Source organism: Anguilla rostrata, chromosome 6 (assembly GCF_018555375.3).
Source record: "Anguilla rostrata isolate EN2019 chromosome 6, ASM1855537v3, whole genome shotgun sequence".
NCBI classification, from domain to species: domain Eukaryota; kingdom Metazoa; phylum Chordata; class Actinopteri; order Anguilliformes; family Anguillidae; genus Anguilla; species Anguilla rostrata.
Window position 1 is genome coordinate 27,281,954 of NC_057938.1, and position 18,093 is coordinate 27,300,046.

At 37.8% G+C, this 18,093-nt stretch overlaps 1 protein-coding gene across 2 annotated transcripts in view; it reads right to left on the reverse strand.

The window, feature by feature from the left end:
- prkg3 (protein kinase cGMP-dependent 3) overlaps positions 1-18,093 on the reverse strand; it is a 43,085-nt gene that overhangs the window by 1,266 nt on the left and 23,726 nt on the right. For both annotated transcript variants that reach the window (XM_064339268.1, XM_064339267.1), the window contains 11 exons: positions 15,093-15,158; positions 14,919-14,966; positions 14,729-14,770; positions 13,981-14,092; positions 10,532-10,668; positions 10,134-10,223; positions 9,832-9,973; positions 7,523-7,686; positions 3,880-3,996; positions 3,516-3,578; positions 2,011-2,086 (listed from right to left, as the gene is read on the reverse strand). In XM_064339268.1, coding sequence (XP_064195338.1) covers positions 2,011-2,086; positions 3,516-3,578; positions 3,880-3,996; positions 7,523-7,686; positions 9,832-9,973; positions 10,134-10,223; positions 10,532-10,668; positions 13,981-14,092; positions 14,729-14,770; positions 14,919-14,966; positions 15,093-15,158 — 1,057 coding nt within the window. The remainder of the gene's footprint in view (positions 1-2,010; positions 2,087-3,515; positions 3,579-3,879; positions 3,997-7,522; positions 7,687-9,831; positions 9,974-10,133; positions 10,224-10,531; positions 10,669-13,980; positions 14,093-14,728; positions 14,771-14,918; positions 14,967-15,092; positions 15,159-18,093) is intronic.

The following is an 18,093-nucleotide window of genomic DNA, read 5'->3' on the forward strand; positions in this document are numbered from 1 at the left end:
AGATATGTAGGGGTCCAAAACCCTATCCAAAACCTTTCCAATGATGAATTAAATGCTTTTTATCTGTTATTCTTATCCATCCACAAAAGCATTGTGACACACTATTGTACATTTAAATTATTTACGTTGTAATATTTTTATATGGTTATATTTGCATTGGTCATGCCAAATATAATGATATAAAAAATGTAAATAACTGAAATGTCTTCATATGTATCCTGGCTAGACTTCATGCTTCCTCCTCTTCTGACCCACTCCCAAGATAATTTTTTTAGCCATGTTGATGAGATGGAAAAACTAGTAAAATCTTCTAAAATGCAAAGGTAAAAAAATATTACTACACAACATTATGGTCCACTGCACAACGTTGTGATGTAGCAACAGTTCAAGCTGTTGCACACATGTCTAAGCCCTTCTAAAAACATGTAAAATGAGACATGCGATACAGTGATGGAAAGCTGATACTGTACTACTGTCTACCGTCTACTGGATAAAAGAGGTATCAATCAAACCAGAACGAACTAAGCAGAGTTACAGCAATCGTAATTGAAAGTGGTGTTTTGCACACGGCTGTTGTAAATACCCACTTTCTATTTGCGGGTTTATTTCTCAAACGGATTGGTTTAGACAATAAATGACCCCTGAAAGGGACATCTTTACGTGTAAAACCGATGGTATGATTGTATATTTATTCCAAATTTAGTCATAGACGTTGAGAGTAAAATGACATTGTATAATTACACAAAATTTCTCTCGTTTATTTTGCTATTCAGTGAGCAGCATTTTTCCACTCATGTACTGTCATACCTTCAGGCTATTGTTGAGCTTACCTTGTCACTATGATGGAATATGAATTTTTGGTGATTAAAGAATATTTGGATGCACTCTGAGATAGACTCTATTTTCAATTGTGTCCTTTGGGGGTGTAGTTGCAGATGAGACTGCAGGGAGGGGGTGCTTGTTAAATGGACGACTTATGTGACATTGGTGGCATTTAGAAACTTTGTATTTGGCATAGTGATTGGCATTGTTGTTGTAGTGAGGCTAGAATACAGAATTTGTTGTTTCCACTCATAGTTTGTTTGCAGGAGTACTGAATGTCTCAGGACGCCGGTATCCTGGACACTAGGGAGCTTGCGCAAAGGGGTTAAAATGTGAACTACTATTTTCACATGTGAAAACAAAACATGCAATTTGAAAAAGCATAGGTTACACTTTTCTGCTCTCATCTTAGAAATGTGATTATTTGTATAGTTATGTGTACTCTTCGCTTGTTGGGTGTTCACGTGGTTTTTGAACGCATATGTTTTTTTAATGTGATTTTTTCGTAAAGGAAATGCAAATTTTTTTCTTTTTAATTAAAAAAAAATGAACTAAAACTCAGTTTTCAATAAAATGTTGAGTTTTAGAGAATGTAAGCCTAACAAAAATAGGACATAGAAAGGGTGTGAATACTTTTGAAAGACACTGTATTCTGTTTCAGAGCGTGTTCAGGGTGCGTATATTAGATCGTTCAGAAAACTTGTAGATTTATATATTGTTTTTGTTCATATAAAAATGAATTTGAATAAGCCATTAAATAAGAAATAAGAAATTCCGGCATATGCAAAGAATTTGCAAATAATGCATTATTATATGTGAAGAATAAATCATGCAGTACATAAATCATACAGTTCCTTGTGCCTTGAGATGTACAGAGGAGATGTTACTGTAATAGTACTAGTACTGTTGATGGCAACAAAGGCACACACTCAATCATGCAAAATAAAGAATGAAAAGAAATCAGTGTGGAAAACAGAAATGTATTCTAGTTGCATCCATGCTGTTTAGAACACAGTCTGCTGTAAATGATAACAAAGAGCAATCAAGTACAAGATAAAAATAAATGTGCTAAATTTATAGATTTAATAATACCAGTATTGTAAGAACATCGCCGGACTTTCCTCTTTTTTTAACAGGCATTTGCCTATAATTCTCTTAACTCATCGATGTGAATGAAGATGGTCTCACCTTTCGTATAAGTCGCAATGTTGGTGCCTCTACTTGCCCAACTCGTAGCTTGTGCCAGTTTATACTGCTGAACCACCTGCATGAAAGAGATCCTCAATCTTAATATTGTAATATTGCACCAGTTAGAATTTTACACTTTCTGACTAGTGCTCAGCCATGCTCTTGCTGATATTTCAGTATGTACAGTTCAATTCCAGTTCCAGTTTACTATGCCAACATTCTAACACTCCCATACATAATGTCACATACATGTCACAACACAAGGTCTCAAAAGTGAAGTACCTCTATGTTGGAACAAACAGCTTGGCAAAAGTGGGAAATAATACCAAATGTAATCAAAATACAGAAAGAGTTTTGTAAGACAATAGCAGACTGTAACCAAACCCCAAATCAGTAGCTTTCTGTATCTTATTATTTGGGGCCCAAATTGCAAAGCGACTGGAACCCTATTGTTTTTGTTCCATTTTTTTATTTTTATAAAAAATATATTATTATTATTATTATTATTATTATTATTATTATTATTATTCCTTAAAGCGGAATGGGCAGCAAAAAACTGTAAATCATAGAGCTATGAAACTTGGCAGGTATGTTTCTATGCCCCCCCCCCCCCCCCCCCCCCACCCCCACCACTACTCAGGTTGTCACAGTGATGCCTAGTGGCCAGATGGTCGTGCAGTAATGCAACCATTTATGTTTTGACCCATAACTCCTGAACTGTGTGGTATAGGATCAAAAATCTTTTTTTGCCCAGATTCCATGGCTAATGCCAAACAGAACATATACTGTATTCCCAATTTAATGAGAATACACTAACCCTAACCCAATAGGTGGTGCTGTAAGTATCAAATAAGTTAAATGGCAATAACTCTCCAACCATTTGACCAATCAGGCTGGAAATTTTATTGGCTACATCTCCGTGAAAAACCCTTCCAGCGAACATCTATTGCATCAAGAATGAACATCGGCAACTATTTAGATTTTCTGCTATTTTGAAATTTTTGACACAACTAACTTTCAAAACTATATGGCCACCATATGCAAATTATCAGTTGTGGATATGGCCATTTTTACTAAAACAGCTGTAACTTGTGAATGCTTTTCGATAATCATGGAACTTGGCATACAAATGCAGTGATTTTTCCAATAGGTGGCACTGTAATTAAAATAAATAAATAAAAATGCCACATCAAAGCACCTCAATTTATAAACCAATCAAGTTGAATCTTTGCATGCTAAAGAAATTTTGGGACAGAGACTGAACTTTTTTTTTAAATAATTCATTCAATGTGTTCTTACAGCTTAAAAATTCATAACTGCCACATGCTGGATAGAATCCATTAATTACCACAGTTGCAGTTATATTTATTAGTAATTATTAAATAATTTAGCTTTAGCTATATTATTATTTATTTAATATTATTATTCTGCATTATTACAAGACATAATGAGGCTTTGAGATGACATTCAGCAATCTCTTGCAGAGCATATGCTGGCGCTATTACCTGTGGTGCCTGACGTCCTTAATCCCATTTTTAGTATTCCCCAGCCTCTGACCTGGGCGTGGTCTGTCAGAACCAAAGCATGATGTGAAATAATATTCAGCACAGCCTTCAATGTAATTGCATTAATATGGTTTCTACATGTTTTTGAATTATTTTTCTATGAGCCTCTGATCACACCTCGCACACAACTTGAGATGACTTCAAATTTAGGTTATGGACTTCAATTAAATTGTTTGCACAACATAAAACAGTAGAGATAGCAGGGCTGGATTAGCCTATCCCTGACCTATGATTCCAACTGTCACAGTTCATGCACCTGAAAGCCTGGCCAGTGAGAAGTGAGGGGGGAAAAGGGTAAGCACACCTGCACAATTTGCTTATGAGAGATTTGGCACCCTCGCCCATGTATGGGGGAAACTTCATCACACCATCCAAGATCTTTGCGTATATCTTCTGGGGCTCTGAGCTGGAGAAAGGGGGGCTGTAAAACAAGGAAAGGAAGTCCCTGATCTATCATACTGTTAACATGTTTACTGCATTCAGTAATCAACAGGGAAAACATAATTGCCTTGTCTCCACCAGGTTTTGAATGAGCCAGGGCTGCCTGATAGTTCATTTATTTCCCCAATCATATTAATCAGTGCTCATTGCTACAACCTCTGCTAATAATTTGGGAGAGCGTAGATGAGCATGTGATTTCCTTGAAAGTACATGATGTCAGCCACCACCGGAGTTTGTAAATCAGGCTTGCACAGATGACTCACAGGAAGATGGTTCAAGTGCAGTTCATCAAGTGTACTTGTGGGCATCCTTTTGAGCACAGTTAGCAAGGGTCACTGCTGTGCAATGAGAAGCTGTCATCCCAGCCAACTGAAACCCTCCCATCCCTGGGCAACATTAAATATTGAGCGTCACCTGTTGGGCACAGTCAGTCCTGGGTACAGTCCAGATTTGAAACCATACTTAGACTGAGCTCATCCACGCACCAGAACACTCCCTTAATAGGGCGAGTCAGCTGCAGTACAAGCCCCACATTGGTAAAATGTAATAATTGAGATAAAAAACTATTGTATAATAATTTACAGAGCTATTGAGATCTGGTTTTAGTGTGTCAACATTGCAACTCAAGCATGTATGATTGAGCCAAAGGAATGCTTTTCCCACTGCTCTTTCAGTTTACAATATATTTCCTGCTATTGCCTACTTTTCCTTATCAGTTTGAAAGCACCATCATGGAGGCCTGCCTGTTGTTGGCTTTTCACTGACATTTTAATGCAGACTGTTTATCATTCCCATGATTAAGTTTGTGAATTGGACGAAGATGTGTGAAAGCAAGAGAGTCGGCATAAGACTCAGTTTAGAATAAGCTGTGTACATACCATTTGAGCTGAAACTTCCCTCTTATATGATTGTCTCCACAGTGGACAGTTTGTCTTTCTGTACACAGAATGTGTTTTGACCATGGAATCCTGCCCATTCAAATTCTGGTGCATGAAACTCGTGCAGCAGTAGAATACGGGTCACACTACAAAGGCCATGTGCTTTTAACATATGAATAATGAATATAACCAACCACACAGGCCTCATAGAATTATAATAGGTTAAATCAATAGTACATTTATCCCATCTCCCAGGGCATTTAGTAGATAGATAGATTTAGTAAATTCAGTTATGAGAATAAACACTACCTCCTGTTCTAGGGTAAATTAAATCATCACTGTGGACATAAAACAAATGCATTCCTTTGCAGTTTCAGTTCATATTTTTTTTCAGAGCTGGCGCAAACATATGGCTGTGCAAATGGCTCAGAGTTGGAAGAGCTGGTCATAGCGTTGCCCAAAGAGGATGGGGTATGGGATATCACATGCAGGAAAGCTTATTTTTTTGAGTACCAGTACCTTCTTTCAATTGTGCTGAATAGGGACTAACCACTTGTGGCCACATCCAGAAAAGGCGCAGCAGCTGGTGTCTTTATTTGGACCCTCTACCTTTTTTGTCTGGCTACTCTGAGTGCCCAGAGTTGAAATCACCTCAACTTTTCTGAAATGTGCTGCATTCGTCAATGTCCCTTTTCAAGAACTGAAATACTTGGAATCATAGCACAGACATTTAAAGGCCAGGACTTTTAAACTGCATGACATAGAAATTACACCATGAAAAAATTTGGCGAGACCATTCTCACCAAAACTACCTCAACAAACCTCGGAAATATGATTTGCGTATGGTTCTTCCACCTGCTACTGAGGCTCCTGACTGTTTGTGAATGAATAAATGAATAAAGCGTAAAATTACCTATATGTCTTGTTTGTTCCTTGTTACTGATAGAGAGTTCAATCATCCAATCCCCCAAACAACTCAAAACAATAGAGTCAATACCAACAGGAGAATACACTGTTTGACATTGGCAGGGAAATTTGCCACATTTCACTTGGGACCCCACCCACATAATCAGCTGTGCTGCTCATCCCACAAATGCATGATCCTTACAAATGGGTCATCATTGTAAAGGGAAATGAACAGGCTTTCCAATGATATAACATACAATAATACAGTGACAACAGAGATATGATCGACCAAACACAAATTTCCAAACTTTTTTTGAGAAGCTTAGATACTTTGGTATCTACTGCCTCCAACTCCATCACAAATTCCTTTGTTGTTGTCTTGGGGTTCAGTTGAATCTTTTGGACCAGTTCATTCAGCCCTGGGAGTTAATTTGTGCCTCCTTCCTGAATGTCTGTTTGGTCCCAAGATTTTTATTTTTGCATACAATTGTTTGTACACATGCTTGTGGTACCTTCCATTGTTTGGAAATTGCTCCTAAGGAGGAACCAGACTTGTGGAGGTCCACAATATTTTTGGCTGAGTTGCTTGGGTTTTCCCATGGTATCAAGGGCAAAAAGGCAGTGGCACTAAAGGTAGGCCCTTAAATACAGCCACAGATGCCAATTAATTCAAATTGTACTCATAACTATGAGACTTGGCCAATCAGAAGCTTCTAAAAAGTCATTACATCAATTTCTGGAATCATGCATGACTGTTTAAAGAGACAGTCAACTTGGTGTATGTAAACTTTTGACCCACTGGAATTATGATATAGTGAATTAAAGCTGAAATAAATCTTTCTGTAATCAATTGTTTTAAAATGACCTCTGATGTGAATAAAGTAGATGTCCTAATTGACTTGACAAAAGAAATGTATGGTAACATGAAATGTGTGGAGTTGTGAAAAATTGAGTTTGAATATCTTTAGCCTAGGTGTACATAAACTTTTGGCCTCAACTGTAAGACCACGTTAGCAGCCACACGTGTTATGAGAAAGACAAAAAAATAAAATAAAACTATAGTGGTTCAAATGTTAATGACAAAGTTAAGCATTAATGAGCAGCATTAATAAACAAAAATGTTTTGTCATCATCGCAGTGGTAGTTAAATAATAAAAATTATTTTAAACTTATCTGTTTATCATTAATCGATTAATGGTCAACAATGATCAATTAAAAGAATTGCACAAAATTTGCATCCCTAGTTCTGAGTTCAAACTATTCAGCGAGCAAGCTAGTTCTAGTTAACAGAAAGAGAGATATAAGATATAACTGGCCTTCCATTTATCAAGCTCACATTTAAGACAAATAAGTAGGAGCAGTAAACGTTAATGTTCCTGCACTATAGCGCAAACCCAGCGAACTTTTTGCCATGAATACAGTTACATAACCCACATGCGGCACCTTTTTCCAGTGCATCAAAGGGCTTTTTTCAGGTGCTCACGCCCAGTGCGTCTCAGTGCTCCTCCAGTGATTTTCTGCCAGAAAAGGGCACTTAGTGAACACATACCTCGTGCATTCCTTTCATACGAGTAGGACTGCTTCCTCTGTTGTTAAAACTTGACTCCTTAACTTTTTTTTTCCTTTTTACAGCAAAATCTTTTTGTCACAAATTTGGAATAAATGCAAACCTCTGTCACTTTGTGTCCCCACCCTGTTCTACCTGGGGAATACCAGACCAACCTGCCTGCCAGAAGCTCATACACCAGGATTCCCAGGGACCAGAAGTCTGCGGCAAAGTCATGACCCTGGTTCTGAATGATCTCAGGGGCCATATACTCAGGGGTCCCAAGGAAGGAGTAAGTCTTGTCCCCCTTCATCAGCTCCTTAGCAAAGCCAAAGTCCACCTGTCAACACATAGGGAAGGCAAGGAATTCCAGAGAGGCAAAGCTCTGCCACACAAATAAACATGACCAAAGCAGAGACTGTAAAAAATATGGACAAAGCTACTGTGACATCACCCATTGACTCTCCATGGGTCTTGAAAACATGTTTTGAAGCTCAATGGCGGGCGCGGCCATGTTGTCGTTTTGGAGCCAAAACCATAGAGTTGAGTGGTTCTGTGATTTTACACAGTGTGATTGACAGTCCAATTGACAGTCCGGGGCGGAAAAGCCCATCAACCTGAACAAACTCGAGGTAAGCCGACTGACTGCCGTTATGTTTTAAAATATATGATCAAATGTTTACGGAGTTTAATTTCCATCCATGACTGTAATGTGTCATGTAATCACGGTATATGTATGGCATTAATAATAAAATTATGTTCAATTATCTTCAATTTATGTTTCTCAGCAAAACATCACTGAATATGCTTAGCTAGTATATCAGCTTGCCAGTGAGCTAGGTAGGCTATCCGTGGTTAGCTCACGCATTAGGACTATGAACCACAGGGAAAGAACATCGACTGATGGTCAATCAATCAGAGATGTGCGCTGGTGATTTTTGACTAGGCTAATTTTCATATAACTGTCTGGTAGACCTGCTGTTAACCGAGCAAGTTATCACGTAGGTTTTCGCCACAGTCAGTTAATGAGCCAATAGCCTAACTGTTACTCCACCGCTGTTTGTGGTGTTCACTCTCTGGGTGACGCTAGCTGACCGATCGTTCGGAAGTCACTTTTAAACTAGTAAAAATTAACACTGTCAATGGTGATTAACAAATCTACCAAATATTTTAATAATTGATCTGCAGGTGTGTAAATATGACAACGCACTTTGTATAGCAAGTTTTCCACCTGGTGCATGAAGACAAAAATAATGTACATTGGATTTATAATTATTTGTTTTTTCTTGTAGATCATCAAAACCAATTGAGAAAAGCCTAAAAACCCCCGGGATCGATTCTGAGAACCACTGGCTTAAATACTCTTGTCGATCTCTTAATGCTAAAAACATGTTCCTTTCTAAATGCCACTTAAAATGATGGTTAAAGTCGTTAAATTATGTGCGTGTGATTTCACTGTGTGTTGTATGTTATCCAGCAAATTAAATCATAAACCTTAAGACTCTTAATTCGCTTTGAAAATTCTGCAGTTTATCCCAAAATTGGGATTATAGTACAGTAGCTCTGTCACATCCGTGAAGCATGGCCCAGGTAGACATTTACGGAATGTACACGACTGACAAGCCGTCAAACACATTTGACAGATTGAATATTTGCCGGATAGGGTTAGTTAGCTAGCCTGCTAGTCAAATGGCTTGGTAGCCGAAGTTGCAAACTGTTTTAGCATACTGGACTACCAAATATAGCAAATAAGCCTTAGCTGATTGCGCTTTCTGCCAACTAGCCTAATTATTTGGTTCAGTAGGCTAAAGGAAATAGTAAAAATGACTTGGCTACCAAAAAAACTTCAGAGGAGGATTATTTTATAGTCGATCAGTGCAGCTGTAAATAGCACACGCCATAATGAAATCACTACAAAATGGGATGTCTGCATTTTCTGACTTCCCACAGGTAGACCGTGGACGATGAGTCGGAGCCACAATGTCAAGGCCAAGACCACCCCAGTGACCATAGACTGTAGCCCCTACTGTAGCTTAGTCCTCCGCAGTAATCAGGAAGTGACGCAAACTGTACCTCATTGGTTCACAACAAATATTATAACAGTGCCCAAATGACACAATAAATCATGAATTTGGCCCATGAACAGGCATAAGACGAATGAAATACACATATTGTGACTATTATTGTGTGAAAAAATTATTGACTTTGTATTTTGACCGCATTTGTACCGTAGACTTACATGGAAACCGGATATGGAAACACCTATACTGGAGCCAACCGCAGTGGCGCTAGTGAGCAACGTCTCTCAACAAGACCAGGAAGTGAGCTTCAAAAACGAAGTCTGGTTTTGGCCACTTCGACCAAAGTATATTTCATCCCTGAATTTTGCAATAAAGAAAACCATCAACTCAATAACAATGAAATGCTTTCAGGACTGGGCTATTTCCTGATGTCATACTAAATAAATTTCCATTTATGGACCCACCAGTTTGACATATCCACGCCTGTCCAGCATCAGGTTCTCTGGTTTCAGATCACGGTACATGATCCCCTTCTTGTGGAGATAAGCATAAGCCTCAACCACACAGGCAGCACAGAACACTGCAATTGGCTCCTCAAAACGACCACTGGCAAAAAAAATAAGAAAAGTGGTTTAATTGCATTGCAAAAACACATCTCACTGTTGTAACACTTCAGCTTGTTTGTTTTAAAATTTCCAGAGTTAGAATTTAGTTTCTGCTTATGCTGCCAGTCATTTTATCTAAAACAATTTTCTGAATATCTTACATTTCTTTCAGTTTAGTCCAGAGTTCCCCTCCAGAGCAGAACTCCATTATCATGTAGATATAGCGGGTGTCTTTAAAGGCAGCGTGGAGTCTGCAGAGAATGAGATTAAGAATCAATAGTATACAAGTCATATCAAATCTGGTTCATGGTTCAGTCACACACAATTCATGCATTTTAAATCGGTCAGTCTGCAGAAATATGGATTAAAGTATAATGTAGATATGTAGAATGCCAGGTAATCAATTTACATTTATATATAAACAGTAATAGGCCTGGATTCAATCACATGTCCTTGACTTATCATCAATATTGTTTAAAATAAAAGTTAAGGTCAAATTCTGATTTAATCTAGGCCATAATATTAACACAGTCGTGTAGCCCCCTATCCAAAGACCCACCTGACAATGAAGTCACTCTGTATCTCCTGAAGGATGCGCTTTTCAAACTTAATATGCTCTTCCTGTCGCTTGGCAACAATGTGTTTCTTACTGACCTTCTTCAGTGCATAGTACTTCCCATGATGCAGTGTGGTGACCTGGATAGACAAAGAGCACAGCTGAAGACACCGATGAGCCCTCTGAAGAGAGATGTCTGCATCACAACTAAATCTTTGGAGAACAAACATGATAGTCTGGAATATCAGGGAAATGACAAAGAGGAGCAGAAGATGCCGGCACAGGTTTAGGAAGCCAAATGTATGGGAGACAAGGAGGAGAATATAGACCAGCAGTAAAACCACAGAAAAATGACCAATGGGAAACCTCCCAGATCTGTACACCTGGTGCACAAGAGGCAATGAAGACCAATTAGTACTGAACACAATATGAAGGCCCCCAAACAATGATAACTGTACATTACAGCAAATTACACCTTAGATAACATAATTCAGTTGCAGGAAATGCTCATGGAATGCTCAGGAAATGGGGAGCCTTTATTTTTTTAAAACATCCAGTATATAAATATTTTTTTCATTATATTTTTAATTTGGCACTTTTCACGCAGTGAAAAGTAGAAACAATGATGGTAATAACAATAAGAGGTAAAAGTCAGACAAAAGTACAGTAAAATCTATACAAAATTCATTATAAAAATAACCTAATAAATATAAAGGGCCTTAAGACAGCTTTTTTGATGGGTCAAAATTGCTATTAGGATGCAGTTTGCAGGGATTATGTCACTCTGCAACTTTCCTTTTGATGCATAGTTAAAATGTGTTCATGCATATGTGTACCTGGAGTGAAGGAAAAACAGGGTAGAGATTATGTTAATTAGGCCAATTAAGTATTCCGTCTAATTTTCTAAAGCATGAATTAGCTCCTGAAAGCAGGCGGTAATTGGTCTGCGCTGATATAGCCTATAGCTGTATGCACATCCTCAAATTACTTTCCATTGTGGGCTGCATGGGGTGGAGATGAACAATTGCATCCCATGATGCATAAGACTCTGGAAAGGAGACAGGATTTAAAATTTGTTTCACACGTTTCTACTTATCACTTCTAATTAATTTAATAATATATCTGAAGATAATCTTTGTAACAACACAAGACTTCTATTGACGTCATCAGCAAGAAGTTAATATAAAAACGCAGTTCTGAATTTAAACCATTTAAACAGTTGTTTTCCGTATGCGTTCAGTAGGGTGGGGGAAAGTAGTTATAAATGTAACAGTTTTTGGATTTTGCTAATTCAATCAGAAACTGTTTAGCCTAGCACTATGAAATATAACTTCAAACAGCTTTGATATGTCAGTGGTCATTACCCCTTTCAATTATGTCCATAATCCAAGTTCGTACAAGCAGTCTGATGTTACATTTATATGACCTAGTTGGTATAATTGTAACAGAGGGGCACAATAATTGTAACAGTAAATGAAAACACCCTATAATGCACGTATGGGGTTTTTTTTCTGCACATAGGTCTACTAATGTTAATCATAGAAACACATTTCCAATGGTAATGCGAGACCAGCTACCTCCTCTGATTATGAAGCCTGGGTCTTTATTAATGTGAAAAAGACTGTGCAAACATTGACACACAAGCAACTTCATAATTCACTGTGAAGTGAGTTGTGGTAATGTCCAAATTGATGAGGAAAGCTTCTTTTGTTTCTTAACACCCAGGAGAGCTTTAACAAAACAAATAGCCTACTATACGGGCCAATCTAGTGTTATGACCTGGTCTAGAGTCAGACCGTAACAGGGTAAATGATAAGGGAAATGGGTAGGGAAACATACTGCAAACCAACCAGTAACTCTGATCCCTATCTGCCTATCCAAATCTACCTGAACCCTGGCTAATCCTTGAAGCATATTGGGCACAGGGCGGCTTTGAACGATGAACCTTGGACAGTTAGCTGATAGTCGGAAACTAAAAGCCCGAATTGTGACCCCCTGTGGAGTGAAATCCAACAAAATCCAATCATCAAACAAAGCAGAGGGGCTAAGCTAGAATCAGAATCGAATACGAGAGTGAATGGGCAGAAACACAAAATCACGGGGCAAACAAGCTAGAAGGGCTAGGCGGGAATCGGAGTCCAATAAAAATAGGGTCAAATACGCAAATCCAATGAGGTAATCATTAAAAACAACACACCAACCACGAGTTCGAAGAGCTAGTCTCCTCTGGTAGGTGGTAAACGGTGTCTTTTCTAAGCCGAGTAACCGGAAACGGCCATTTCCATTAATCACCCAGAAGATGATGCCATGTCAATGTAGAAGCAAATTAGCTGAACATATTAAACATTAAACACTGAAGTCAAACATTTTGATGAGTAAATTATATTTGATTAATTTCTTTAACAAATATTAAACATCATTAAAAATGCCGAAGATCCAAAATGTCATTACATGTACAGTAGATGGTTTTAAACACCGTCTAGTGTCCCTAATCTGAAAATCTGAAGCCCTTTCCATGACCTCCTTGGGTACCAACCCTCATTTTCTCTTTAGATGGCATTCTGTTTTATTTGTCACCTAGCAAATAATTCCTGCAAAAAATTTACTCAGGAAACCCTTCTAACCTTTCAAGGACAGATGACTGCTTAAATTGATGTATGATTTGATTTATTGCAAATAAAATAATGCCTCATATCCAAAAATTACATCCGGAACAGATGTTTACATACCATGTTCAACAACAGTTTTTTTCCGTTCAAATTGCTCCGTTCTTTTTGCGTACGGTAGAGGATTGAATTGCATGAATACAAACTTGAAACTGCTATTGTAGCAGCTGTGTACAAAAAGTTATTGACCATGTTACATTTATGATGCGTTAAATTTATACTAACTCTATATAATGAATTGTGCATACAGTTTTACCTCCCTGCTATCTTACTTAGTGTCTATAACCCTTAGAGTTTTCTCATTTTGCAGGGATTTTTTCCACCTGTTCTTCTATCCATGCTAATATTGTTTCCTTTGTTGGGCCACCACCCATCTTTTGCCCTCATAGGGCTTTTTTGATAACATCATGCCATCTTTTCTTTTCTTAGTGCCTCGTAATCTGGAAGTGTAAGAACTCTATATTTTTTCTGACATGGGCGTCCTCGTACTGTAAAATTTCAGGTGAGGGCATTTAATTTATTTTACTGCGTAAACAGAAACACACAAAAGTATAGAGTCTTTGTAAATCGGTCATTAATGTGTCGATATCTGTGACCGCAACAGAGCCGCAATACAGAAAATGTTTTTGTGCTGCAACTGTTTCCTTAGTAAATATGTCCACAGCGTACTTAATTAAATATAACACTTAAAAACTATCCTAAACAGTTAGTTCTGATTCTGGTAGAGTACTTCATAACTTTGAGCCATGAACACGGAAGGCTGCCTTGCCTCACCACAAAACATACCAGCTCAACACGGCCAAACCCTCCCACTCCCAGGGTGACTGGCTCCCCCTGATAGCGCCCCTCCTGGTAGAGAACAGGTATAAGATCCTTTAGCTGCAGCAAGGTTTGGTGGCTGAGGCAGGTGGGAACAAGCAGAGGGAAAATATCACAGGACAGCAAGCAATAGTTTCTTTTCAAGATAGATTATCTACAGACAGCCTCAAGACTCCAGTTCTGGAGGGCCACAGGGACCAGCTGACAAAACAGCTGTCCTGTACTTGAGTTTCATATCCCTTATCTACAGTAAGACAGCAAAATATTCAGTGTAAAATCAACTCTAACTGATAGACTAGTTTTAACTTTATTAGAGTGAATGTGGTCCATACTGGATTCACATAAACTCTGTCAGAGTAGATTTAATCTGAGAATTATGTTGTGTACAGTTGCTGATGCACATTCATATAAATTTTTGCTTTGGTGAATTATGCTGGTGTGTGGTCATGCAAATAAGATGTATTTGAATGTGAGTGTACATTTTGGCAAATGCAGCCCATTGCAACTGTTTTTGGAGTTGCAATAAGAAAAAACATGGTTTAAATGAATACTTTCCATACATGGCTTATGTGCATATACTGTAATGCACTTTCACAACAATTCTATGCTAAATTCTTTGTGATGCTTCATGAATTCATTACATGTCATGTCATTTGGCCTGGCTGTGTTACAGTGGAAATTGACTGAGAACGGCTTTTTTATGTGGTCTCCTCACCTTTTTTTCTCCGGAACTGTCCTGTCCTCTAAGAAATTTGAGCTTTTTTATGAAAAAAATGAAAGAAAAAGTTTTAGCCTCAATGTCAGCATTGTAAGCATTTTGTCATAATTATATCACATCTCTAAAAAAAGAAAAGGTTAGAAATGTGGGTGACAGTGTATCAGAGGGAAGTCTGAGTTACACTTACTCATCAGGGAGCTCAAGGTGCTCAATTGGTATGGTCTCCTCAAAAACCCTGAAAAATGAGACTGGGTTAAAGAGTGAGAGTGCACCCACCCTGACTGGTTCCCAACTGACATTTATGTGCATAATCTAATTGTGGAAGGAAAGCAGTGCTCTGCTATGTCGAATGGGGACTCACTCTTTGTCAATGCAGAAACAGGTGACGTGGCCCACTGCTGTGCATGTGGCTGTCCTGAGCATCTCACTGAATATGCAAAGCAAATATGGCATATTTCAACTTGAATTCAGCTTGTGAAACTTGGTTGAAAACAGTGAAAATCATAAAAAAAGAGAATTGTATGGCTCAGTACTCACTTATTTTCATATTAGATTTCTTCAATAGTTTCAATGGTAGTACCCTTAAAACAACACCCATGATCACTGAAAACCTAAATTCCTAATGTTAATAAGTACACAGGTAGACGGTATACAAATTTCATAATTTGAGCTGTTTTTATGTATTTGCTCATTTGTTCTTCAAAGAAGAAAAACAAGTCTCAAATAGCATAGCATAGATATAGGCACAATGGTAAAATCTAATTCACACATTCCTTATAAGACTGTGCTTAAAAAACTGTCTGAATCGAAAACTTAAGGCAAATAGACCCCTGAAACAAGCAGGAGCTTGGCTGCAGTACAGGCCGAGAAGATACTCAGCATCTGGTGATGTCTATTGGTCACAGGCTTGCATGCAAAGGACATGTGACAAAGTACAAAACATGATTACTTTCATTTACTTTCATAACCTGGTGCCCTAAAATGGGGGAGTTATGTATATATTAAAATTGCTGTAATTTCGACATGGTGAAACCAAAATGAAATATTTTGTAAAAGATGAGAATCTACACTTTAATCACAGGTGAATTGTTTTGACAAATTGAGTACAAAGACAAATGGCAAAAAATATGTCTTTATGACCCAATCCTAATTGAGCCATTATGCTAGAACCATAAATAGTCTTAATAACATTAAAATACTGATTAGAAATGTGGCAATGTTGGTTATTTGCAATAATATTATATTGTCCCTCTTTCATCTTATTAGTAGGCCATTAGTTTGTATTCACTAATTTTCTCACATGTACTTCAGTACTCCACCCACAAAAGATTGATATCTTTCAAAAAGCCACATGTCAAACAATTATCTATATTGGTAATGCAATTACCACTAATTAAGCACAGACACTGATTAACTAGCGATGTTTATAAGCAACACTCATATCAAATTCAGTCCAGGCATAAAATTTCGTACAAAGTTTTTTGTTGAAGCAGTGGGACCAATCGCCTGTTTTGATGGATTTTCCTTAAAGAACAAATACAATCTGTTAAATATAACTGTCCTATCTGATAAATGTGTGATTGTCTGTAGTTTTTTTTTATTTATTTATTTATTTTTTTTATTAATTTGCACAAAGTAAAACAGGCAGTGCAATGAAAATAATAGAAGGTTATAAAAATGAATGAGCAAGTGAGGTGAAAATACCAGAGGGGCTTATAAACTTAACTATGAGTGTATTAAGTGAAAAGATCAGGATCTAAAGCAAATGAATTGAATGTACAATGTAAACTCAAACCAACTTTCAACAAAACTAAAATATAATAAAAAAGGTGAACGTACATGTGAACTTAGTGAAAAAATAACAAACAAAAAAAACAAAGCACAATGGAGGTGTGTGGGAGTGTGTGTATGTGTGTATGCATGCGCTACTAAGGGACCATATTATTAGCAGTTTGGTTCATCAGACCGATCGGAAGCCTATATTTAAAATTACTGATGGATGCAAGTTCTTTGACAACAGGAATATAATAATTCCACAACCTTGGTCCTGTGTATGTGGTTAAGCATTGGCTTTTTTGTGGTAGAGCTGAGCAGATGCAAGTTATGAGTGTGTCTTATCAATGAACTTGAAACATTAATTGTCATGCTATATAAGGTTTGGGAAGGGAGTCACAGGGTGATACATTTATTTATCGATAAAAGTGTATGATGTATATTTCTACGGATACTTCTGTAAAATAGCTCTTCTATGGAGACTGGAGGCATAATTAGCACCCCACAGGATGTTACAATAAGTGTGTTATGGATAAATCAAACCAGAATATAATGCTAAGACAGGTCTGATGAACCAAATCACTGATTTTCCACCAAGACTTGGTCACTTTTCATTGTAGGGCTGCAACAACTAATCGATGATGTTGACAAAACCGACAATAAAAATTTGTTGGCAACAAATTTCTTAATCAGTTGGATCTACTTTTTAAAAGTTTAGTAGGACTCTGTTCCAAATTGTATAGCTGTGTCCTATTTAGAGCTTAATAGACTGAACCACGCTGGTCAGGATAGAACACAGGTCTTGCATGTTGACCCCATAGTTACTACGTTACATCCCCGAGAGAATGGAAATGCATTTGAAAGATGGCGGAGATGGAGGTGGCAGCTCTACTGATGGAAAGTAAGGGAGCACTTTACATTGAAGAATTCAAAAAACTGAACTTGCATGGCACGGGAGCACAATAGTGTTGCGGGAGCACCTGAAGTGAAAGCACATTGGAATTATAATAGAGGACGAAGAGGGCTAATCACAATAAGTTAATACAAAATCCTCTTCAAAAGAAACAAGCGAGTCATCAACTGCTTTTCAACAAGCTCCGTTTATCACAAATAAGCAAGTTTAGCTTCAGTGCTTGAGTTTCATTTAGAAAACTTTTGTGGTTGAACTGTATGACGGTACCACGATTGCCAGTGGGTGGCACTCGTGCGCATGTAGTTTGTTTACAGTCTTAACAGCACATTACAGTGATAGCTAACTAAGGATGGCTCACTAGCATTCCCTGTCTTATCTATGGACTGTTTCTGTCCCTCCCTTTCATTCTTCTTAGAGCATCCCCAATGTCCATTTATTGTAGTAGGGATGTAATCATAGTGATCAGTGATCCGTATTTTGCCTTTGCATTAGCAACCCTAAACCAAAACAATGGTTCTTAACCACAGTCCTTAATGGGTACCACGGTATATGCAAATTTTCGTGCCGAACACAATTGCAATCCCAGAATTTTAACAAGTCGTATATTTTTCTTACTTAGGTGCTCTTCATGTTTAGAGGGATTCTTTTCCCTCATTTGCTACATTATGTCAGAGAT